Raw genomic sequence first — 26,923 nt, 5'->3', positions numbered from 1 at the left:
GGAACTTGGTAGTGAGTGTTGCAACCGAGGACAGACGCACTGAATTGTTGGAAAGGTGGCATCCTATGACGGTGCCATGTTGAAAGTCACTGAGCTCTTCAGTAAGGCCATTCTACTGCCAACGTTTGTCTATAGAGATTGCAAGGCTGTGTGCTCGATTTTATACACCTGTCAGCAACGGGTGTGGCTGAAATAGCCGAATCCACAAATTTGAAGGGGTGTCCACATACCTTTGCATATATAGTGTATGTAGAAACAGTAAAACATCTAATGTGTTCACAACATGAGTCTGTTGTGGAGGTCAGGATTCAATTGACTGCAATAATAAATGATGCATTGAACAAAGCACAGCTTGGACAGTGGTTCACAGAGGGAAACGATGTCTGACTGAGTGTCTACGTGTGTCAGCCATAGAGCGAGACAAGGTACGACACTGACCGTCAATGCAACATCATGATCACATAAATAACATCAAACATTCTCCAGTGTATGGATTCTTCCTTTAGACCTTTGGCGAGAGGCCCAAGCCCCAAATTTCAAATATTTAACAAAATTAATATGTTTTTTCCTTTTAAAGCAGTTGAGATAGTCATGCAGATAAGCAGCCTATAGTTTCAACTAACTGGTTACAGTGCCTCCCTTAGTTGGACAAATACAAGGGCTGTCAAATAGGCCAAGGCTAGCTTTGACTAGTTAGAATATGTCACGGTCCCCCTGCAGACCGGATAAGATAGCAGGTCAGTCAGTTAGAGCAGGAGTTTTGGTATGATTGGCCAAATAGTAGAAGTTTGTGTAAAGGGCGACATTCTAGGAGGCTGACTCAGAGTCCAGAGCCTCCAGTGAGGCTTCCCTCTTCCAGAGCTCTGTCCGGGTGGGTCTGGGGGATTGAGATCCAGACCCAGTCAGTTGGCTTGGACGTCTGATTCAACAAACAGCAGGTGCTTGTACTCCACATAGAGTAACTACATGCTCTCGGGACTGGACTGTCTGTGTGGCAGCTCACAAGGATCACCACATTGAACACCACTCACATCAATTTCACAAACTGTTCACGTCACGTCAATACAAAAGAGCTGGCTGGGGGTTCTGATCAGACACTGAGGCTCTGTGTGTTTTTGTGATAGCAGGACTCTCTTCAGTTCTGTTGTGCTCTTGTCTCCTTTCCTCCCCTGCTCCGACATCCGAGGGGCCGTTGTGACAGCATGGGGAGGGAGGGGACCAGCGTCTACATTCTCAACTCAGGATTAGTCAGTAGCAAATGGGGTAAAGACGAGAAGGTGAGGTGGGACGGACGAGGGGTAGGACGGGGGGGGGGGCTTGTTTGTGCTCAGCAAGGTTTTACAAGGCACTGTCCTGTCTGTCACATGATGTCAACAAAGAACTCGCAGGGATTGCCCATAGCGTGCTGGAAGGACTGGCGGCTAGCCGTGAGCTCAGGGGGGACGGCTCCTAGCCCCCGTACCGGGGGAGCCCCAGGAGGGGTGCTGCTGCTGACGGAGGTCTTAGAGGCCAGCCGGGACAGGCAGTATGGGGGGGGCAGGCCGGGGGGGCCGTAGGAGGAGGCGTGGCTTCGCTCGCTGTGGCCACACGAGCCGGGCCCAGGCTTGGTGAAAGGGGCGTGTTTGTAGATGAAGGATGTGTGGCTGTGGGTGTGGCTGTTCTGTGAATGACAGTGACTCCTGTGAGACTGAGCGTGGCTGAAACCAGAGCGGGCGTGGCTGTGACTTGAGTGGACATGGCTGCTGTGATGACTCTGCTGGCTGGCGGACCTATCGCCAGGGCGCCTTGCTCCTCGGATGCCCTTTGGCTCTGTTTCACTGCATGTGGACCTGTGACCCTTCACTTGTGGGGAGGAGTTTCGGCCAGGGCCCTTCCCTGTCCCTGCGCTGGGGTTGGATCCACTGCTTCTGCTTCCTAGGAGAGGAGAGAGGGACACACACGTCAGCTGGGTAGCCACACATCTGGTTAATTGGCTGCCATTGCTATGATAATGATGGAGGTTGGACATTCATTATAATTCTCATCCACATGACAGACCTAGGCCTAGATTCAATCAGTTGAAGCTTTAACCGGCGATAGCCAACAGCCGCATAGCTGATGTTTTGGCGGTGTCGTAATGTAGGTGTAACTGCGTTGTAGCTGTCAAATCAGTGAGAAGCTTCTCTTGGGATCATTTTCAGGCAGTCATACCCGTCCCACTCCCGTTAGAAGTTCAGAATGAGAAAGTATAGGCCATATAGTAATAATGACGCTCAAATTGAAAATCATGAAATTAAATGATGAGGATTTCTAACAGCCTAATCGAGGTGTAGATTACATCTCACATTCCAGTGTTCAAATTTGTAAACAAGGCTGCATGGGATTTTTGTTAATGTGACTCCGTGCAGCCAATGGCAATGTCCGCTTTAGGTACAATGCCGGGAGCCGTTGTGGATTTGACAGCTCCACCTCAAACACCGTCAAAACATCGGCTATGCAGATCTGATTGAATCAGGCCCTTCATTGCCAACAGTCACAGGCAAATGTAACGATACACCTGCATCAAAGACACATTTTAAAATGGGAACATACTGCATTGATAATATCAACACAAATGGTGCTTTTATGATTTGCTTTTAAAAAGAAAGAGCATTCCATTGCTGAATTGTACAGAGAAAGATCACATTGATCGTATTGATACAGGTGTAAACATTACATCATTATTATCACATTATCAAACATTTTCCCCTCCGTTCAATAAGCAATGAGCACAACAGTACTGGGTAAAGTGGTTCATGACTGCCCCCTATCAGTGAGAATGATAGTGCAAGATTTTGCCTGATTTGATCATCCTGAATCATGCACCTCTCAGTCTGAGATTATAGCAGCACAGGACCAAGAGATGGAGAACAGACGGTCAGGAAAGTCACACAGACACAGCTGCAGGAGCAGAAACAGTATGGACACCAACACACTCAGAGGGAGAGGCACGGGAAAAGAAAAACCTTAAGCTGTGGTATGGTGTATATTTATATAGCAAGAGAAAGAGATATAGAGAGAGAAAGACAAAGAAATTGAGATGCAGAGAAGGGAGAGCGCAAAAGGCAAGAATTAAGGCAAGATTAAAAAATGTATAGCAATGGATTGAGAGAGATAGATAAAAAAGGAGAAGGAGAGAGGTAGCAGAGAGTGGGTTAGCTGTTAGCTTACCGGTTCCCCAGAGTCCTGAGACTACCTGGTCCATCAGTCTACCGTTGCCCAGCAGAAACAGAGGGAACAACAGAGTTACACACACCTCCCAGCCCAGCCTAACCTGTCTAAACCCAGTCTACTGCTGTCACCTCCCAGCCCTGCCTAACCTGTCTAACCTGTCTACTGCTGTCACCTCCCAGCCCAGCCTAACCTGTCTTACCCAGTCTACTTACTGTCACCTCCCAGCCCAGCCTAACCTGTCTTATCCAGTCTAATTACTGTCACCTCCCAGCCCAGCCTAACCTGTCTAACCCAGTCTACTTACTGTCACCTCCCAGCCCAGCCTAACCTGTCTAACCCAGTCTACTGACTGTCACCTCCCAGCCCAGCCTAACCTGTCTAACACAGTCTACTTACTGTCACCTCCTAGCCCAGCCTAACCTGTCTAACCCAGTCTATTGCTGTCACCTCCCAGCCCAGCCTAACCTGTCTACTTACTGTCACCTCCCAGCCCAGCCTAACCTGTCTAACCCAGTCTAGTTACTGTCACCTCCCAGCCCTGCCTAACCTGTCTAACCCAGTCTACTTACTGTCACCTCCCAGCCCAGCCTAACCTGTCTAACCCAGTCTACTGACTGTCACCTCCCAGCCCAGCCTAACCTGTCTAACCCAGTCTACTTACTGTCAACTCCCAGCCCAGCCTAACCTGTCTAACCCAGTCTACTGACTGTCACCTCCCAGCCCAGCCTAACCTGTCTAACCCAGTCTACTTACTGTCAACTCCCAGCCCAGCCTAACCTGTCTAACCCAGTCTATTGCTGTCACCTCCCAGCCCAGCCTAACCTGTCTACTTACTGTCACCTCCCAGCCCAGCCTAACCTGTCTAACCCAGTCTAGTTACTGTCACCTCCCAGCCCTGCCTAACCTGTCTAACCCAGTCTACTTACTGTCACCTCCCAGCCCAGCCTAACCTGTCTACTTACTGTCACCTCCCAGCCCAGCCTAACCTGTCTACTTACTGTCACCTCCCAGCCCAGCCTAACCTGTCTAACCCAGTCTACTTACTGTCACCTCCCAGCCCAGCCTAACCTGTCTAACACAGTCTACTTACTGTCACCTCCCAGCCCAGCCTAACCTGTCTTACCCAGTCTACTTACTGTCACCTCCCAGCCCAGCCTAACCTGTCTAACCCAGTCTACTTACTGTCACCTCCCAGCCCAGCCTAACCTGTCTAACCCAGTCTACTGACTGTCACCTCCCAGCCCAGCCTAACCTGTCTAACCCAGTCTACTGACTGTCACCTCCTAGCCCAGCCTAACCTGTCTAACCCAGTCTACTTACTGTCAACTCCCAGCCCAGCCTAACCTGTCTAACCCAGTCTATTGCTGTCACCTCCCAGCCCAGCCTAACCTGTCTAACCCAGTCTACTTACTGTCAACTCCCAGCCCAGCCTAACCTGTCTAACCCAGTCTATTGCTGTCACCTCCCAGCCTAGCCTAACCTGTCTAACACAGTCTACTTACTGTCACTTCCCAGCCCAGCCTAACCTGTCTAACACAGTCTACTTACTGTCACCTCCCAGCCCAGCCTAACCTGTCTAACACAGTCTACTTACTGTCACCTCCCAGCCCAGCCTAACCTGTCTACTTACTGTCACTTCCCAGCCCAGCCTAACCTGTCTAACACAGTCTACTTACTGTCACTTCCCAGCCCAGCCTAACCTGTCTAACACAGTCTACTTACTGTCACTTCCCAGCCCAGCCTAACCTGTCTAAACCCAGTCTGCTGCTGGCACCTCCCAACCCAGCCTAACCTGTCTAACCTGTCTACTGCTGTCACCTTCCAGCCCAGCCTAACCTGTATAACCTGTCTACTTACTGTCACCTCCCAGCCCAGCCTAACCTGTCTACTTACCGTCACCTCCCAGCCCAGCCTAACCTGTCTAACCCAGTCTACTTACTGTCACCTCCCAGCCCAGCCTAACCTGTCTAACCCAGTCTAGTTACTGTCACCTCCCAGCCCTGCCTAACCTGTCTAGCCCAGTCTACTTACTGTCACCTCCCAGCCCAGCCTAACCTGTCTAACCCAGTCTACTTACTGTCACCTCCCAGCCCAGCCTAACCTGTCTACTTACTGTCACCTCCCAGCCCAGCCTAACCTGTCTACTTACTGTCACCTCCCAGCCCAGCCTAACCTGTCTAACCCAGTCTAATTACTGTCACCTCCTAGCCCAGCCTAACCTGTCTAACCCAGTCTACTTACTATCACCTCCCAGCCCAGCCTAACCTGTCTAACCCAGTCTACTTACTGTCACCTCCCAGCCCAGCCTAACCTGTCTAACCCAGTCTACTTACTGTCACCTCCTAGCCCAGCCTAACCTGTCTAACCCAGTCTACTGCTGTCACCTCCCAGCCCAGCCTAACCTGTCTAACCCAGTCTACTTACTATCACCTCCCAGCCCAGCCTAACCTGTCTAACCCAGTCTACTTACTGTCACCTCCTAGCCCAGCCTAACCTGTCTAACCCAGTCTACTGCTGTCACCTCCCAGCCCAGCCTAACCTGTCTAACCCAGTCTACCTACCTCTAGTGAAGTCTATCCTCATTCTGTTCTGGTCCAACTGTGGCCTAACCTGTACAGCTCTCTCACCGAACGATGAGTTAGAAAATGTCCTTAGATACTGTACTACTCATGGAAAAGGGCAACACAACTAACGTCCTCTCTCTCTCTCACACACACACACACACACACACACAATGAAAATCCACAAATGCCCACCTGGAATTGCCAAATAAAAAAAACTGCAAATGTCAATCAAAACAATTCATGGAAAAGATAAATACGAGATGTAAACAAGCCTCAGTCCTACAACTGTCCTACTGAGAGTTAATCCTGATCCCTCCTCTGTATCATTACTGTATCAAACCTCTCCTCCACTCAGAACACTCCAGGACAATAAGGATGGAATGCAATGGGAATAACAACGCCTGGGTGATTGATTTCTTGGTGATTTGAACAGAAGCTGGGAAATCAGACTGAAGAGCACTATGATGACACGTAAAACAGACGAGAAACGGCCCTCCATATTAACTAATTACCACACCAGCCTGATTCCACTCTCCCTCGGTGCGGTGCCATGTCGGCACAATTACAAACAGTGCAGCAGCAACAGAGCACTGTATTGTCTAATGTTGCTATCAAACATAGGCTCAGTCAATATTGATGGGAGGCTGGGACGTCAGTTGATATGTTCATGCTAGCAAAAATCAGCCATAAGCAGATAAGGTACTTAGTTTACACAGCCAGTACTGAAGAGCTGTCCCCTGCATGAACCATGTTGAATCATGATCGACATTGACAATATAAGACCATTTTAGAACACACTCTATCAAATAAATATGTCTGTGTGTGTGTCAACTTCATTTCCCGGCAGGGCAAACAGGCTAAGATTAACAGGCACATGCCTTATGGAATTTAAATACAATACTTCGTCAACAGTTGACATTAGCTGTCATGAATAGTAACAGCCATAATGTCATGTGACGATTCCTCTAAAATATCAATAAAAACAAATCAAGTTTTTATTGATAAGGATGCTAGTGTTAGTAGCCCTGCAGACTCACCCTCACTGTTGTGGCTGCCTGCACTCCCACTGTGGAAACTGTGGCAGGGGTCTGAGTAGCCTGGTGGGAAGCCTGGAGGGGCGGAGGGGAAGGGAGGGCAGGGGAACGGCTGGCCCCCCAGGGGCCATGGGTTGGTGGCAGGGGGAGGGAGGGGGGCCAGGGTGTCCTGCTCAGAGCCCCCACCACTGGAACCCTCATTCAGGTTGAGAGACGCCATGTCTGGTGAGAGAAAGAGAGAGAGAGAAAGAGAGAGAGAGACAGACAGACAGACAGAAGGAAGGAAAGAGTTAGTGACATCTATTGTGAGGTAGTCCATCTCACGACAGGTAAATAAAAACACTGCCATTGGAATCTACAGTATATTTAACACAGGTATAATACACCTGTAATAAAAATATACAGTACATAATATATTCTTGGCAAAGTGGCTCAGTGTCAGTACTTTGGCAGAGGTCTCCAAAGGTGTAGTAGCACTGCTCTGAGAAGGTGATCTTGTTGACGGTGTGTCTCAGGTAGCCATGTTTCAGCAGACTGCTGGCATACTTCCTGGCATCTCTCCTGTCCTTGAAGCCCTCCACCCTGGAGTAGAGCCAGTCCACCACGTCAGCACCTGACAGCAACAACACACTGGTCAAGAAGACTGTAGTCTGCACTACAACAGCAAACACGTGTCACGGATCCCTCCGGAACTTTCATTACGCACACCTGTCCCCTATTCCCACTGATTAGTACTTGTGCCCTTTGTTTCCCCATTGGGCAGTCGATTATTGTTCCCATGTCCGTTGGTCGTGTGAGTACCTATGCATTGTCTCAGCCTGTGCTGTGTGTTTTGTGCATTGTGTATTACGGGTCTCGTCCCGTGTCATTCATCAAGGTTTACCCTCGCTCTTTAGTTTGGGTACATCCCAGTGTTTTATATACGTGTTTGTTTTGGGTGTATTAAAAACCCTTATTGTGTATTCCTGCGCCTGTCTGCTAATCCTTTATACCAGCGTGACAATATGATTCTATTGTACTATAACACTAACCACACAACATCTACTTACTTGATTGATGTGATGTCGACAATATCAAGAAAATACGTATTGCACAGACGTCACAGTTTCACTAAGAGTAAGGGAAGTATTTGCTGGTTTAAGTCCAACTTACTAAAAACCTTTAATTTAGTAATTTTAAATGGCTGGCAAATAAATCAAATCAAAGTGTATTTGTCACGTATGCCGAATACAACAGGTATAGTCACAAAATACTTTGTGCTGTTGGAAGGAGGACCAAAGCGCAGCGGAAGTGTGGATACTCATATTTTAATTAACAAAAAAAGAGTAAAGCATCCACAGGAAACAAAAACCACGACAGCAACAGTTTGCAGGCTTGAAAACACAGTGCAAAACAACCACCCACAACCCCAAAGAAAAACACACACACCTATATAGGACTTCCAATCAAAGGCAACTATACACACCTGCCTTCAATTGGAAGTCCCAATCATCCACAAACATTCACAACACAAACATGCCACGTCCTGACCCCAAAACTAAAACACTAGCTCCATCTGCTGGTCAGGACGTGACAGGTATACCTTACTCTGAAATGCTTATTTACAGGCCCAATCCAATAGTGCAAAAAATGTATTAGGTGAACAATAAGTAAGTAAAGAAATAAAACAACAATAAAAAGACAGTGAGAAATAACAGTAGCGAGGCTATATACAGTAGCGAGGCTATATACAGTAGCGAGGCTATATACAGACACCGGTTAGTCAGGCTGATTGAGGTAGTATGTACATGTAGATATGGTTAAAGTGACTATGCATATATGACGAACAGAGAGTAGCAGTAGCGTAAAAGAGGGGTTTGCGGGTGGTGGGACACAATGCAGATAGCCCGGTTAGCCAATGTGCGGGAGCACTGGTTGGTCGGCCCAATTGAGGTAGTATGTACATGAATGTATAGTTAAAGTGACTATGCATACATGATAAACCGAGAGTAGCAGCAGCGTAAAAGAGGGGTTGGGGGGGGCACACAATGCAAATAGTCCGGGTAGCCATTTGATTACCTGTTCAGGAGTCTTATGGCTTGGGGGTAAAAGCTGTTGAGAAGCCTTTTTGTCCTAGACTTGACACTCCGGTACCGCTTGCCATGCGGTAGTAGAGAGAACAGTCTATGACTGGGGTGGCTGAGGTCTTTGACAATTTTTAAGGCCTTCCTTTGACACTGCCTGGTGTAGAGGTCCTGGATGGCAGATAGCTTAGCCCCAGTGATGTACTGGGCCGTATGCACTACCCTCTGTTGTGCCTTGCGGTCGGAGGCCAAGAAATTGCCGTACCAGGCAGTGATGCAACCAGTCAGGATGCTCTCGATGTTGCAGCTGTAGAACCTTTTGAGGATCTCAGGACCCATGCCAAATCTTTTTAGTTTCCTGAGGGGGAATAGGCTTTGTCGTGCCCTCTTCACGAATGTCTTGGTGTGTTTGGACCATTCTAGTTTGTTGCAAGCATAGAAGTGATTTAGCTCGTCTGGTAGGCTCGTGTCACTGGGCAGCTGGCGGCAGTGCTTCCCTTTGTAGTCTGTAATAGTTTGCAAGCCCTGCCACAAAAGACGAGCGTCGGACCCGGTGTAGTATGATTCAATCTTAGCCCTGTGTTGGTGCTTTGCCTGTTTGATGGTTCGTCGCAGGGCATAGCAGGATTTCTTGTAAGCTTCCGGGTTAGAGTCCCGCACCTTGAAAGCGGCAGCTCTACCCTTTAGCTCAGTGCGAATGTTTCTGGCTTCTGGTTGGGCTATGTATGTACAGTCACTGTGGGGACGACGTCCTCGATGCACTTATTGATAAAGCCAGTGACTGATATGGTGTACTCCTCAATGCCATCGGAAGAATCCCAGAACATGTTCCAGTCTGTGATAGCAAAACTGTCCTGTAGTTTAGCATCTGCTTCATATGACCACTTTTTTATAGACCGAGTCACTGGTGCTTCCTGCTTTAATTTTTGCTTGTAAGCAGGAATCAGGAGGATAGAGTTGTGGTCGGATTTACAAAATGGAGGGCGAGGGAGAGGTTTGTACGCGCCTCTGTGTGTGGAGTACAGGTGATCTAGATTTTTTTCCCTCTGGTTGCACATTTAACATGTTGATAGAAATTTGGTAGAGCTGATTTAAGTTTCCCTGCATCAAAGTCTCCGGCCACTAGGAGCACCGCCTCTGGGTGAGTGGTTTCCTGTTTGCTTAATTCCTTATACAGTTGACTGAGTGCGGTCTTAGTGCCAGCATCCATCTGTGGTGGTAAATAAACAGCCACGAAAAGTATAGCTGAAAACTCTCTAGGCAAGTAGTGTGGGCTGCAATGTATCACAATATACTCTACTTCAGGCGAGCAAAATCTAGAGACTTCCTTAGATTTCGTGCACCAGCTGTTGTTTACAAATATGAACAAACCGCCCCCCCTCGTCTTACCGGAGTGTGCTGTTCTATCTTGCCAGTGCTGCGTGTATCCCGCTAGCTGACTATCCATGTCGTCATTCAGCCACGATTCCGCGAAACATAGGATATTACAGTTTTTGATGTCCTGTTGGTAGGATATTCGTGATCGTACCTCGTCTAATTTATTGTCCAATGATTGCACGTCGGCGAGTAGTATTGACGGTAACGGCAGCTTTCCCACTCGCCTTCTCCGGGTCCTCATGAGGCATCCGGCTCTTTGTCCTCTGTACCTGCGTCGCTTCCTCTTGCAAATAACGGGGATGTCGGCCCTGTCGGGTGTTTGGGGAATGTCCTGTGCGTCCTGCTTGTTGTAGAAAAAATCTTTGTCTAATCCGAAGTGAGTGATCGCTGTCCTCGTATCCAGAAGCTCTTTTTTGCCGTAAGATACGGTTGCAGAAACATTATGTACAAAATAAGTTACAAATAACGTGAAAAAACCCCACATAATAGCACAATTCCTTGGTCGGCAGTAAAACTGCTGCCATTTCTTCCGGCGCCATTTTACTGAAAAAAAGTATTATTAATAATACATTATTATTAGTAGTCAGCGTCCCCTCCCTCTCACCGATGACAGCATTGGTGATGGTGATCTTCAACCACATCCTGTCCCGGATCTCCAGACCAGAGTCAGGTAGCTGCATCACCTTGACGATGGTTGCCATGTCCGTCTTACTCGCAGATAGTGGCAAGTCGTCAAATTCTGAAGGGGAGAGGAGGTTGAGACACAGCACATTCACAGACAGTGACTGACAAAATGTTCAGTATGTGGCCTTTCTAGGACTGTGAAAGTGCAGCTATGTCTAGTGATTGCAGTAGTTTGTGTGTGTGACTGTGGTCATAGTGTGGTCATACCGTAGTGTGGGTAGGGTCCGGTCAGGGCGGTGGTGTGGGAGATCCAGGCAGCAGGGTCGATGGGCCTCACTGGTTCAGCTGATCTCACACACACACACACACACACACACACACACACACACACACACACACACACACACAATCTCCATCATCTACTGTAAGTTTGATAGTTTGTGCTCAAACTTCTGCTATAAGTTACAAGCACATCCAATTTGTTTTTCAAAAGGTTTTCAAAAAGCGAGTTTCCAGCTGAGTTTGAGAGCCCTGTTTGTAAATGGTAATAATCTGTTGTTGGTGGAACATTGGTAAGTGTCTTACCCCGGGGGATGGTGAAGTAGCTTCGCGGAGACGGGTCCCAACACTTGGCCACAGTAAGACTAATAGGACTGGAGGACACATGGGGAGACAGTCAGTAACAATACCTTCTACTCACTTCTATAGCTCCTGTGCAGTTAAAAGCACAAGAGGAAACGATAGGAAAAAATAAGTCATGTTTGGATGAACTAGAAGGATTATGGAGAGAAATATTAGTCTGTATTATGCAACAGTCAACAATGCAGAAGCTGCTTGAAATTCAAACCCACTGTTTATCCAATCTAACCAGTCAGCATATCACTGATATGCTAATACAATCCTAATGTACTCCAGAGTCTTACCATTGCTCATCTTTTAAATCCTGTATTTACCCAATAGCCATGTCCTTTGTCTGTCTGTCCTGACCTGTGACCATCTTCCCATGCAACAGTTTAAATTCTCTTGAAATGTTTTCTGGGTTATCTCTAAAAATCCTGCACTGTAACACAGTCCTGTTCTTACCCTGTTTTGGAGACGATCTCTCTCAGGATCCTCACAGCGTCATCGTTGCTCATGTTCTCAAAGTTCACATCGTTCACCTGAGGATCACAACGAAACAGTTACCGTACATTTACACGGATCATGTCTTTAAAATGAACAAGTAGTTGGACAAAACGGACAAGTGAATAAAGAAACATAAAATGATTTATGACTCTGCTATTGAAATCAGTTCTCTACAAGTTCATCTCAGGGCACTGTTGTAAGGTTTTCAGAAGCATATAAAAGCTAATAAATCCTATCCTATGGGTTGAAAAGAGACATGCTGATCTACAATACATGTTGTTAAAGAGACATACTGGATCTACAATACATGCTGTTAAACAGACATGCTGGATCTACAATACATGTTGTTAAAGAGACATACTGGATCTACAATACATGCTGTTAAAGAGACATACTGGATCTACAATACATGTTGTTAAAGAGACATGCTGATCTACAATACATGTTGTTAAAGAGACATGCTGATCTTCAATACATGTTGTTAAAGAGACATACTGGATCTACAATACATGTTGTTAAAGAGACATGCTGGATCTATAATACATGTTGTTAAAGAGACATGCTGATCTACAATACATGCTGTTAAAGAGACATGCTGGATCTACAATACATGTTGTTAAAGAGACATGCTGGATCTACAATACATGCTGTTAAAGAGACATGCTGATCTACAATACATGTTGTTAAAGAGACATACTGGATCTACAATACATGCTGTTAAAGAGACATGCTGATCTACAATACATGTTGTTAAAGAGACATGCTGATCTACAATACATGTTGTTAAAGAGACATACTGGATCTACAATACATGCTGTTAAAGAGACATGCTGATCTACAATACATGTTGTTAAAGAGACATGCTGATCTACAATACATGTTGTTAAAGAGACATACTGGATCTATAATACATGCTGTTAAAGAGACATGCTGATCTACAATACATGCTGTTAAAGAGACATGCTGGATCTACAATACATGTTGTTAAAGAGACATGCTGGATCTATAATACATGCTGTTAAAGAGACATGCTGGATCTAAAATACATGTTGTTAAAGAGACATGCTGGATCTATAATACATGCTGTTAAAGAGACATGCTGGATCTACAATACATGTTGTTAAAGAGACATGCTGATCTACAATACATGTTGTTAAAGAGACATGCTGGATCTACAATACATGTTGTTAAAGAGACATGCTGATCTACAATACATGCTGTTAAAGAGACATACTGGATCTACAATACATGCTGTTAAAGAGACATGCTGATCTACAATACATGTTGTTAAAGAGACATGCTGGATCTATAATACATGCTGTTAAAGAGACATGCTGGATCTACAATACATGTTGTTAAAGAGACATGCTGATCTACAATACATGTTGTTAAAGAGACATGCTGGATCTACAATACATGCTGTTAAAGAGACATGCTGATCTTCAATACATGTTGTTAAAGAGACATACTGGATCTACAATACATGTTGTTAAAGAGACATGCTGGATCTACAATACATGCTGTTAAACAGACATGCTGGATCTACAATACATGTTGTTAAAGAGACATGCTGATCTACAATACATGCTGTTAAAGAGACATGCTGGATCTACAATACATGCTGTTAAAGAGACATACTGGATCTACAATACATGTTGTTAAAGAGACATGCTGGATCTACAATACATGCTGTTAAAGAGACATACTGGATCTACAATACATGTTGTTAAAGAGACATGCTGGATCTACAATACATGCTGTTAAAGAGACATGCTGGATCTACAATACATGTTGTTAAAGAGACATGCTGATCTACAATACATGTTGTTAAAGAGACATGCTGATCTACAATACATGTTGTTAACCTCTCTTGGGTAGGGGGCAGTATTTTGACGTCCGGATGAAAAGCGTGCCCAAAGTAAACTGCCTGCTACTCAGGCCCAGAAGCTAGGATATGCATATAATTAGATAGATTAGGTAGATTTGGATAGAAAACACTCTAAAGTTTCTAAAACTGTTAAGCTTATGTCTGTGAGTATAACAGAACTGATATGGCAGTTTTATTACAAGTCCACCCAGATTGCAGTTCCTAGGGCTTCCACTAGATGTCAATAGTCTTTAGAAAGAGTTTCAGGCTGGTTTTTGGAAAAATGAGCCAGAAATTGTCGTTTTTCTAGGTGGCTCCCATTTTGGCTGTAGCGTTTCCAAGCGTGTGGAAGAGAGCGCATTCTTTGGTATTTTTCTCCGGTAAAGACAATAACGATTCTCTGTCTTAAATTGTATCGTTTATTTACGTATTAGGGTACCTAAGGTTTGATGATAAACGTTGTTTGACTTTTGACTGGAAAGTTTATTAGTAATGTTTGGGATTCATTTTGTATGCCTTTTGATGGAGGGAAACTGGGTGGATTATTGACTGAAGCACGCCAGCTAAACTGAGTTTTTATGGATATAAAGAAGGACATTATCGAACAAAAGGACCATTTGTGATGTAACTGGGAATTTTTGGAGTACCAACAGAAGAAGATCATCAAAGGTAAGGCATTTTTTATATTTCTGACTTTCGTGTCGCACCTGCCTGGTTGAAATATGTTTTTCATGTGTTTGTATGCGGGGCGCTATCCTCAGATAATCGCATGGTTTCCTTTCGCCCTAAAGCCTTTTTGAAATCTGACACAGTGGCTGGATTAACAAGAAGTTAGCTTTATTTTGATGTATTACACTTGTGATTTTATGAAAGTTAAATATTTATAATACTGTCGTTTGAATTTCGCGCAGTGCAATTTCACCAGATGTTGGCCAGGTGGGATGCTTCCGTCCCACCTGCCCATATTAAAGAGACATGCTGATCTACAATACATGCTGTTAAAGAGACATGCTGGATCTACAATAACAAGTGATCAGCCACTGTGTGTACAAGAGAAGGCGTGGCCAGAGAGGTTAGTCTGAGTCCAGCCATACAGACATCAAAGAGAACAAACAACAGGAAGGAAAAGGAGAGGCAACATGTAGGATAGAGGGCTACGGGAAGGAAGGTGACGAAGCCCATTAACAGTTGGTTGTAAACAGGTCAGAGTTTCAATAAGTTATAGTTTCAATAGGTCAGAGTTTCAATAGGTCATAGTTTCAATAGGTCAGAGTTTCAATAGGTCAGAGTTTCAATAGGTCAGAGTTTCAATAGGTCAGAGTTTCAATAGGTCAGAGTTTCCAGTTTCCCCTTTACCTTATTGTTAGAACTCATTAACATAAACATTGTTTGAAACACAGTATCCGATCATCATTGTAATAATAACTATAATAATCACAAAGAAATTTGCTCACTGGACATTTGTGCACATTTGCTTTCCCTCAACAGACCATAAAAATAGAACCAAAAAAATAACTCATAAAGAACACAAAATATACTTTAAGCTTATTATACTTCCTAGAAAATGAATGTAAGGCTCATTTGTAGTGGGTGGTAGTGTCGTGTACCTGTAGGAGCATGTCCCCAGGTTCTATCCTGCCATCTGCAGCTACAGCTCCTCCCTTCATGATGGAGCCGATGTAGATCCCCCCGTCCCCCCGGTCGTTACTCTGCCCCACTATACTGATACCCAGGAAGTTATACTTCTCTGGAAGAGAGAGGGGAGAGAGGAGGTCAGTTAAAAGTCTCATGTACAGAGCCTTCGGAAAGTATACAGACCCTTGACTTTTTCAACATTTTGTTAGGTTACAGCCTTGTTCTAAAATTGATTAAATAGTTTTTTTCCCTCATCAATCTACACACAATACCCCATAATGACAAAGCAAAAACAGTATTTTTTAAATTGTTAAAAATTATTTTCAAATATTACATTTGCATAAGTATTCAGACCCTTAACTCACAAATTTCTTAAAGCACCTTTGACAGCGATTACAGCCTCGAGTCTTCTTGGGTATAACGCTATAAGCTTGGCACACCTGCATTTGGGGAGTTTCTCCCATTCTTCTCTGTAGATCCTCTCAAGCTCTGTCAGGTTGGATGGGGAGCGTCGCTGCACAGCTATTTTCAGGTCTCTCCAGAGATGTTCGATCAGGTTTAAGCCCGGGCTCTGGCTGGGCCAGTCAAGGACATTCAGAGACTGGTCCCGAAGCCACTCCTGCGTTGTCTTGGCTGTGTGCTTAGGGTTGTTGTCCTGTTGGAAGGTGAACCTTCGCCCCAGTCTGAGGTCCTGAGTGCTCTGGAGCAGATTTTCATCAAGGATCTCTCTGTACTTTGCTCCGTTCATCTTTGCCTCAATTCTGACTAGTGTCCCAGTCCCTGCCGCTGAAAAACATCCCCACACCATGAAGCTGCCACCACCATGCTTCACAGTAGGGATGGCGCCAGGTTTCCTCCAGACGTGATGCTTGGCATTCAGGCCAAAGAATTCAATCTTTGTTTCATCAGACCAGAGAATCTTGTTTATCGTAGTCTGAGAGTCTTTAGGTGCCTTTTGGCAAACTCCAACCCAGCTGTCATGGGCCTTTTACTGAGGAGTAGCTTCCGTCTAGCCACTCTACCATTAAGGCCTGATTGGTGGAGTGCTGCAGAGATGGTTGTCCTTCTGGAAGGTTCTTCCATCTCCACAGAGGAACTCTAGAGCTTTGTCAGACTGACCATCGGGTTATTGGTCACCTCCCTGACCAAGGCCATTCTCCCCCTATTGCTCAGTTTGGCCGGGCGACCAGCTCTAGGAAGAGTCTTGGTGGTTCCAAACTTCTTCCACTTAAGAATGATGGAGGCCACTGTGTTCTTGGGGACCTTCAATGCTGCAGACAGTTTTTGGTATCCATCCCCAGATCTGTGTCTCGACACAATACTGTCTCGGAGCTCTACGGACAATTCCTTCAACCTCACAGTTTGGTTTTTGCTCTGACATGCACTGTCAACTGTGGGACCTTATATAGACAGTGTGTGCCTTTCCAAATCCTCTAAAATCAATTGAATTTACCACAGGTAAATCAAGTTGTAGAAATATCTCAAGGGATCAATGGGAACAGGATGCACCTGAGCTCAATTTTGAGTCTCATAGCAAAGGGTCTGAATACTTACGTAAATAAGGTATTTCTGTTTTTGTTTTTTTTATACATTCGTACAATTTTCTAAAAACCTGTTTTCGCTTTGTCATTATGGGGTATTGTGTGTAGATTTCTGAGGATTAGTATTTATTTAATACATTTTAGAATAAGGCTGTAACGTAACAAAATGTGGAAAAAGTCAAGGGGTCTGAATACTTTCCGAAGGCTCTGTAGCCTAAAGACTATACGGGGTTTAAAGACCGAGTACACTGATGATATTTGTATTAAAAATAGTTGTGTACAAAGAAAGGCATAAATGAAAGAAAATGAGAGGAAAAGGGGAAGTCCTTACCCATGTTGAGTGTGACAGTGATGATGTTGAGGCTCATAGTGGAATCTGTGATGCTGCTGAAGGACGAAGACTGGAAAAGAGAGAGGGAGAAACTTAGTGTGTCAGGTACATACTCACATAACCGTTCTTGTTCCCTTTCTCACTCACACACATGTATGTGCAACAGTACAGTTTTCAAGGTGAGCTCACCCGGTCTATTTTGGCCACTTTGTGCCTCCGTCGGCGGCGTTTGTGTCTGCGCATTAGCTGAGAAGACGAGCTCTGCTCTGTGGAGCTGCTGAGTCTGAGACACAATACAATGTAATCTTTATTGCTCCATTATACAGAGACAACGGAAATTTGGTGACTTTTGCTGTCACAGTACCCAGCCCAACACACAACATACACGACTGGGGAACAGCACAGGGTCAGCCGCAGGGCAGCTCCCCTGGAGCAGGAAAAGCGGGAGATTTGTTGATTTCAGTAAAGAACCACTGATGAAAAGAGGGAAATTAGAGAAAAGACAGAGAGGGAGAGAGAGAGAAAGACCATCTACCTGCTGGCGTCCTCATCCTCCTCACTGTCGATGAAGGAGCTGGACTCCAGTTCACTGCTCATCACTGAGGTGCTGTCGTAGCCCATGGCAGAGTCCCTTGCTGTGCGCTCCGACTTAGAGTGGCCGTTGATACGAGGGACTGGGGAGGAGAACCACACAAGAACAACCACAGGTAAGATATTAACACTTTGATACAAGTTCACATCATGACATAATACTGTGAAGGACAACTCAGAGCTGAATGAGTTGGAGAGATGATATGAAAAACGATGAGAGAAACATTTCCCAGCGTTATAGGAAACCACCAAGAGGAGATTGTAGTATTAAGGACAGGATCAGGACATTAAATGGGAAATCAAGACAGGGATTTAGAAGAGGTGAAAGGCCAGTGTAGAAAGCACCAGAGAAAGAGGCGAGAGATTACCAACCAGTGCACTTGGCTTCTGAAAAAGCTTGAAATATCATCAACCCAAGAGGATATCAGAAACAAATTGAGGCTGCAGGTAGCCTAGCAGTTAAGAGCGTTGGGCCAGTAACTGAAATGTCTTTGGTTCGAATCCCTGACACGACTACGTGAAAAATCTGTGGATGTGCCCTTGAGCAAGGCACAACCCTAACTGCTCCCTTAAGTCACTCTGGATAAGTGTCTGCTAAAATGTATTTAAACTGGGCCAAGGAGGACTTTTACTACGGATTCACTATTACACAGAGGATTCACTAGTACACAGAGGATTCACTAGTACACAGAGGATTCACTAGTACACAGAGGATTCACTATTACACAGAGGATTCACTATTACACAGAGGATTCACTAGTACACAGAGGATTCACTAGTACACAGAGGATTCACCAGTACACAGAGGATTCACTAGTACACAGAGGATTCACCAGTACACAGAGGATTCACTAGTACACAGAGGATTCACTATCACACAGAGGATTCACTATTACACAGAGGATTCACAATCACAGAGGGAAGTTCTGTTACAAACATGGCAAAGTAACTGTATGGCAGTTTTATGACTAACACATTTTCACTGAATGGACTTACAGAATGAACATGATCATTTCGAATGGTGCAGTCAGTGTATCGTGAAATGATTATGATACCATAATGATAGGCTTCAATTCATGTTTTAATAAGAGACAGTGATCAACCAAAACAATAACATCTGTGTCCCAAATTCCTAACACCTCTCCCCCACACCCATACGTACAGTGGAAGAGGCGGGGTCCTGTCTCAGCAGGGTGACAGCGGATTGGCTGGAAGGCTCTGGCAAAGCGCCGAGGGCGTGACTGACCCTGCGTTCTCCGCGAGCGACCAAAACATTCCAATAGTGTGGTGGTGCCCATTACTGACTGACCCCAATGGGTGCAAATACATACACTTTGACTCTCTAAAGAGCTGTACAATCCTCCTCCTCCCAGGATACGTAACCACACACACACACACACACACACACACACACACACACACACACACACACACACACACACACACACACACACACACACACACACACACACACACACACACACAACTAAACAGCAGAGTTTTGTCTCAGGTGCAAAACTCAGACTGCCTGGTGTCTGTGTAGTGGTCTGTCCCTGTGCTTCTCTCTCTCGACCCCTTTGAGAGGAATCAGGATCTCTGCCCAATGACAGGCCGCTGGCAGACTCCAGTCCTTATCTACAACGAAGGCGGTGAAAAAAGACCGAAATAAAAGAGTAAATGTGGAGAATGGTACTGTGACTTGAGGAGAGATAATCACTCAATATAATATGTTGTCAGTTTTTCTCAGGTATATCACAGCAAGATATCTTGACTTATTCAACTCCTGCAAATGTCTGACTCTTACAGTCCTGGGCATTGTGGTAGGCTGATTTATCTGCTACAATACTCGACAAACAATAATCAAAAATAATAAAAAAAGAAAACCTATTCTGTTTTGGGATATTGTGCTGTGAACTGTAACACCTTTAGTGTCAAAGCTGGCTCTTATCCTCCATTAGTCAGATTGGATTTGGAGATTCCAATTTCATGATTATTCTTGAGCTATGAAGTTATTATCCTGAGGGATGGAAATGTCATATGTCAGCTCAAACTAAGGTATTAGCCTACGGTATTATAAGGTGATTATGTAGGCTATAATTGATAAGGAATAAAGAATTATGACAGGAGAAAACGAATACATTAGGTTCTCCAAAAATACATTTCCTTATCCCATGAATAAATGTGGCAACCTCTTCAATCGAAGGTAGTCTACAGCAGGAAGAAATCGCTTTCTTAAGCATAAACACTAGCCCATCTACATTTTTCTTCTGCAGCTGAAAGACAATAAATAGTTTCTTCCACATTCAGCCATATATAGTAGAATGCATTTCTTTACTAGTATTGCAAACATATAAATTTGCCTAAATAATCGAACACAAAATAACAGGTCATCTACAGATAGCCTTTTGATTTATTGCTGAATAGGTGAGACTCACAATAACCTGCATTAACCTAAAATAAAACAAAGTCTATTATTTAATTACATCACATGAATCTATAATTTAACAGCTAGTGGACTACAATCTACCTATACAGCGATTCCATGAGTAAATTTGCTTTACCTCAAACGTGGGAGAGTCAGATGAGAGAGACAGTGCTCTCTTGCGACGCACTGAGAAACTGAAGGAATTGGGAGCGCGCAAAATTTTTACCCAGCACTCCCATCCCATGGCGCGCGACTATAGAATGTTTGATAATCCCTCTTTGACCTATCAGAGAAATGCATTCCACAGCGTGCAGAGAGAGCCCAGCAGGTGAAGGGATTTGATATGATGCACAGGCATATCTCTGACCGCCACAGGTGATTGTGCTATCAGGTCATTAACGCCTGCATCACAATGCACTTCGCATGATAGCAAATGTTTAAACGGAAAATGTCGCAAAACACTAGGTTCCAAGTATATCAAAAAATATAGGAATTTATCATTTGACCTCCATTACTTTTCTTATTGAACAGAAACATACTGCATACATGTTGTCTACATGTTGATTAGGCTATTATACAGTGAATAGTAAGACTATTCCAGAATCAATACACTTATTGTAGATGTCAAAATAGTCCTGCCAAAGCCATAGCGTGATATACCCAGACAGACAGTCATGGACGTCTGTTCCCGTCCTACCCCCCTCCTCTCCCAGTGCAGGTAGCAGAGCTAAACCCCCTGAACAGATCCTCTCACATTCATCCACAGTATCCTGCGGGCCCTATAGCTATGTCCACTCCTCTACCTGTCAAACACTGCATTATTCATCCATTCATTCTCACATACCTACAGCCAGAAACGAGAGAACAAGGGATTTGTTAACCTCGGTTAAAACACTTTGATTCACCCTCCTCTGTTCACTGCATTCACACAGTGGCACTTAAAGAAAGAGGGGAATTCCTGCTATTCTACCGCTGCAGGGCCCGGCAGGATAACTTACACGGTGCTGCATGGGCGTGAGTCTCTAAGTCAAGGACACAGATACAGTGTCCACCATGACATTGTATAAAGAGCCCTAAATAAATAAAGTCTAATTGAATTGGACTACATTGAGCAGTGTAGGGCAGCTTTTATGATCCATTAAGCAGTGTGTTCACCAAGAGGGACATGTCCTGTTCCCTGGCACTCATTTAATTATCACTAACTAACTAGCAGGCAGGCTGGCAGGGAAACCAAATGTAGGGAGGGAGGGAGGTAGGGGGTGAGGAGAGAGAGAGAGATTACTACTCCTTCAACATAGGGGCTACTACCAGCTGATATTTCTAGAGAAGGACACAGGTCCATGACACACAGCCCTATTTTCTGTTTCTCAAATCGGAACTTAAGAGAGTGACTATAAAAACAAAAGGCTGTAGTGAGAGGAGAAGAGTCGGGTTACATGCTTCCAGTTCTGTAGTTTGCCTCCCCGTAGGACAACAGATACACACACACGTACACAAACACACACAGATGAGTTGTACTCTCTCTTCCCTACAGTACCAACCAGTCTGATGTGTTATCATGCTCCTCCTAATTAAGCCACATTAATGAATGACTATTTGGTTAATGAGCCTGCAGCTGCAGGATCCACACAGCCAGGCTCGCTGTGAACAGCAGATCAGTGGAGGAAAAGATGGAGTGATGAGATAAAGAGATAAAGAGATAAAGGACTATCTCTGGCTCTATCTGCTGTGGGCATGGATGGAGGAGAAACAGAGGGACAGACGGGACTGGAAGCTGACGCTTTACAGTAGAGAGAAAGTCCTTCACCTTATGTTGAATGGAAAATATATACACCCATATCGTCACACTGTTTAACCAGATCCAGAAGTATTGTATAAACAGGAAAAAGGGTGGAAGAATGAGTGACTATTATCATTGGAAGAACCAGGCTTGCTTATAATATACCAATTGGCCATCTTAAATCTTGTCATTGTTTTTTCAGACTTTGCTGCTAAACACACCTTGTATTTCTTAAAGCACCACACTGCACAAATGAATTGTGAGTGTAGAAAGAGTGTAGATATGTCATGTGCTTAGTTACTCTCTGAAAAATAGAGTGGTTTGATGAAAGGAATGTCCCTGAAGGAGGATACAGAGAGGAAGCCTTCCTCCTCTTCAAGTAACCTTAGAACTCTCAACTGAGCGCCGTGCCAAAACATGTCCATGACACTAGCTAGGTTTCCATCCAATTGGCGTCAGATTTTCACGTGAAGATTCTAAAATCTGCATAAAGAAAATATGTGCATTTTCCAACAGTGGTGTTTCCACCAAATGGACTTGTTGCGGATTAGTGCACACAAAATGTACTTTTTCGCTTAAGTTTTCATGGACCAAATAAAAATCGAACGTTCAATGTGTTTCCATCACATTTTCTACTATACTGATAGTTTGGTCACAAAAACTGTTGGGTAAAATAGAAAATGTGTCTACTCTGGTCTACGCACGTGCACTCTAGCCAACAGCTTGCAGATACAGTGGGGGTAGGCTGTGTGGGTAGGATAGTATGAGATTATTATGGATAAGATAATATTTACATTTGTCAAACTGCAGCCAAGCATCGATCATCATGTCACCAGAATAAGACCCTCGATATTTATTGGAAAGGAGCATCAAGCTCATCACCGTGCACTTCCACCACCCAGTGAAGTTTATCATTTATTTCATCTGTAGCCTAATAAACCACATGCTCTGCTGATGAGTCGCAGTGGGAGGACCACACAACATGTCATCGCGTGACTCCAAGTTTACTTCCATATGATGGTTAATATATCAATATTTGCGCGTAAAGACATTTCCACCACCATTTCGTGCATAATTAATTTTACAGACACAACAAGATCCCACCATGCCAAAAAAACTAAGTATCTGTCTGCATTTATAAAATTGTACTAAATCTACCTGTTTCCATCACAACTGTCGTGATTTTTCTTTACGCCCAAAAAAAAACTGTGGATGCAAACATGGTTAGTAACAACAAATACATACTGAATGACTTATTCTGAACCAAATACATACTGAATGACTTATTCTGAACCAAATACATACTGTATGACTTATTCTGAACCAAATACATACTGTATGACTTATTCTGAACCAAATACATACCGAATGACTTATTCTGAACCAAATACATACCGAATGACTTATTCTGAACCAAATACATACCGAATGACTTATTCTGAACCAAATACATACTGTATGACTTATTCTGAACCAAATACATACCGAATGACTTATTCTGAACCAAATACATACCGAATGACTTATTCTGAACCAAATACATACCGAATGACTTATTCTGAACCAAATACATACTGTATGACTTATTCTGAACCAAATACATACCGAATGACTTATTCTGAACCAAATACATACTGTATGACTTATTCTGAACCAAATACATACTGTATGACTTATTCTGAACCAAATACCTACTGAATGACTTATTCTGAACCAAATACATACTGTATGACTTATTCTGAACCAAATACATACTGAATGACTTATTCTGAACCAAATACATACTGAATGACTTATTCTGAACCAAATACATACTGAATGACTTATTCTGAACCAAATACATACTGAATGACTTATGCTGAACCAAATACATACTGAATGACTTATTCTGAACCAAATATATACTGTTTGACTTATTCTGAACCAAATACCTACTGAATGACTTATTCTGAACCAAATACATACTGTATGACTTATTCTGAACCAAATACATACTGAATGACTTATTCTGAATCAAATACTTACTGAATGACTTATTCTGAACCAAATACATACTGTATCACTTATTCTGAACCAAATACATACTGAATGACTTATTCTGAACCAAATACATACTGTTTGACTTATTCTGAACCAAATACATACTGTATGATTTATTCTGAACCAAATACATACTGTATGACTTATTCTGAACCAAATACATACTGAATGACTTATTCTGAACCAAATACATACTGAATGACTTATTCTGAACCAAATACATACTGTATGACTTATTCTGAACCAAATACATACTGTATGACTTATTCTGAACCAAATACATACTGAATGACTTATTCTGAACCAAATACATACTGAATGACTCATTCTGAACCAAATACATAATGTACGACTTATTCTGAACCAAATACATACTGTATGACTTATTCTGAACCAAATACATACTGTATGACTTATTCTGAACCAAATACATACTGTATGACTTATTCTGAACCAAATACATACTGAATGACTTATTCTGAACCAAATACATACTGAATGACTTATTCTGAACCAAATAATACTGTATGACTTATTCTGAACCAAATACATACTGAATGACTTATTCTGAACCAAATACATACCGAATGACTTATTCTGAACTAAATACATACTGTATGACTTATTCTGAACCAAATACATACTGTATGACTTATTCTGAACCAAATACATACTGAATGACTTATTCTGAACCAAATAGATACTGTATGACTTATTCTGAACCAATTGTCTTGTGAGTTTACTGAGAGTTTATCATATCCATTGTTTATGACATGTGTACACGCAGTAAGGATAAAATAGCCAACAATAAAGAGTTTCTTTGAATACAAACTGCAGTACTTTCCCAACAGGAAAAACATACAATGCTGGTTTCACATCTCCACGATAACCAAAAGGCAGCTATACATCATGAAGTGTAATGAGATCAACACACTCCCATAGATCCTGAGGTTAAACCATCAGCTGGAAAATAGCCTCTGACCATGAACCTGAGTCCCACTTAGGTAACACAAGATAGGTGGCTGGGAAAGACAGACAGCGCCACAAGCAATCCTGGTCAAAGTATTCCACTTACCTGCCACCAAAAGATCTATGTTGTTATTGTTCTCACACAATTCTGCACTCTGTGAACCCTCTGATTTGTTTCAGACATTGTTTACTCTCCACCCGTTTGGGATATGAGTGAACAATGTCCCCAGAGTGGTATATTGATACAATGATGTGTAATAATGTTGTGATTTGTGTTATTGGTGTTACAGTACCACACGTACTGTACTTAGGTAGTTCGCCCAATCATGTGTGTATTGTTCCTCACTTTCAGTCTCTCGTGCTCTCCTACGTGCGCGTTCTCTCTCCCTCTCCCTACGGTGGCTCAGGAGGGACTCTGTACCCGTCTCCGTGTCCAGGCCATCCCGACTGCTTACTGCGTTGGCACTGAAATACACACATTTAAACAGTTTATTTGGATAACAAGGAAACACACACAAAACACCTTCATAATTCCATACCATGTCTCCAAATCTCTTGCATTGTCCCAAGTTCAATGCACCTCTGTCTGGCATTATCTGTACAGTGAGGAGAACCTCACAGGGATTCATCTCAAATGATGTGTTATTGTGTGTGTGTGGTATGTGATCTGTGTTTCACTAAGTGTCATTAATGACCAGATACCCTGAGAGGAGATGGATGCTTTCTGTCCAAAGCTGCTTGATACTAATGAGGAGGGCCATTGAAAGCCCAGATGGTGCCTGTGACCGAGTGCAGGTGTGTGTGTGTGTGTGTGTGTGTGTGTGTGTGTGTGTGTGTGTGTGTGTGTGTGTGTGTGTGTGTGTGTGTGTATGGTGGACGGGTAGAGCAGGTGTGGGCTAAGCTGAGACATGTACAGTACAGGGCTGGATGGGATATGCTAGATGGCAGGTTATTCTATCAGAGGGGGTGAGAGGCTTTAGCCTCAGGGCAGCAGGGTAAGAGACACCTGGCTGATCGCCTGTGTTGGCTGATCCTGTGTGAGATTACCAAGGGAGGGGGGCGGGGTTGGGAGACAGAGATGGGTGCTTTTAATGCCTGTCTGCTAATCAGGATTACGAGACACAAGCACATCAATTCTGCCCGCTCTACACCACACTCAGCCCAAATTCTATCCCCATCAAATACTGGCTATTTCCAGAATGAGCCTAAGGTGTAGAGAATGAGGGAGGGGAGAGAGAGGGAGAGAGTGAGGGGAGAGAAAGACAGGGGAGAGAGAGAGCGAGAGAGAGAGGAGAAAGGGAGAGGGATGGGGGAGAGAAAGAGATGGGAGAGAGAGAGTGAGAGAGAGAGAGACAGGGGAGAAAGAGAGCGAGAGAGTGAGGGAAGAGAAAGACAGGAGAGAGAGAGAGAGAGGGAGAGGGGAAGATGGAGAGCGAGGGGAGAGTGAGAGACAGAGAGAGAGAGAGAGGGAGTGAGAGAGAGGGAGAGAGAGACAGGGGAGAGAGAGAGAGCGAGAGAGAGAGGGAGAGGGGAAGAGGGAGAGGGATGGGAGTGAGAGAGAGATGAGAAAGAGAGAGAGAGAGAGGGGAGAGAGAGAGGGGAGAGAAAGACAGGGGGGAAATAGAGAGGGAGAGAGAGAGACAGGGGAGAAAGAGAGCGAGAGAGTGAGGGAAGAGAAAGACAGAAGAGAGAGAGAGGTAGAGGGGAAGAGGGAAAGGGAGGGGAGAGACAGAGAGAGAGAGAGAGAGGGAGACAGGGAGAGAGA

At 44.0% G+C, this 26,923-nt stretch overlaps 1 protein-coding gene and 1 long non-coding RNA gene across 2 annotated transcripts; both read right to left on the bottom strand.

Annotated features, from left to right (window-relative positions):
• Window positions 1-561: 561 nt before the first annotated feature.
• Window positions 562-25,700, bottom strand: LOC115168869 (segment polarity protein dishevelled homolog DVL-1). The gene is made up of 12 exons (XM_029724397.1): window positions 25,505-25,700; window positions 17,889-18,027; window positions 17,543-17,636; window positions 17,354-17,423; window positions 15,454-15,593; window positions 11,938-12,014; window positions 11,440-11,507; window positions 11,122-11,199; window positions 10,835-10,969; window positions 7,236-7,403; window positions 6,794-7,012; window positions 562-1,914 (listed from the first exon to the last, which is right to left on the bottom strand). The coding sequence occupies exons 1-12, from the start codon at window positions 25,698-25,700 to the stop codon at window positions 1,361-1,363; spliced, it is 1,938 nt and encodes a 645-aa protein (XP_029580257.1). The 3' UTR covers window positions 562-1,360.
• On the bottom strand, window positions 4,564-6,781 carry LOC115168095 (uncharacterized). Its single transcript, XR_003870619.1, has 2 exons — window positions 5,641-6,781; window positions 4,564-5,293 (listed from the first exon to the last, which is right to left on the bottom strand). It is a non-coding gene; the product is annotated as an uncharacterized LOC115168095 (long non-coding RNA).
• Window positions 25,701-26,923: the final 1,223 nt, after the last annotated feature.

Source organism: Salmo trutta, chromosome 30 (assembly GCF_901001165.1).
Source record: "Salmo trutta chromosome 30, fSalTru1.1, whole genome shotgun sequence".
Lineage (NCBI taxonomy): Eukaryota > Metazoa > Chordata > Actinopteri > Salmoniformes > Salmonidae > Salmo > Salmo trutta.
This window is presented reverse-complemented; position numbering and strand designations above follow the sequence as displayed.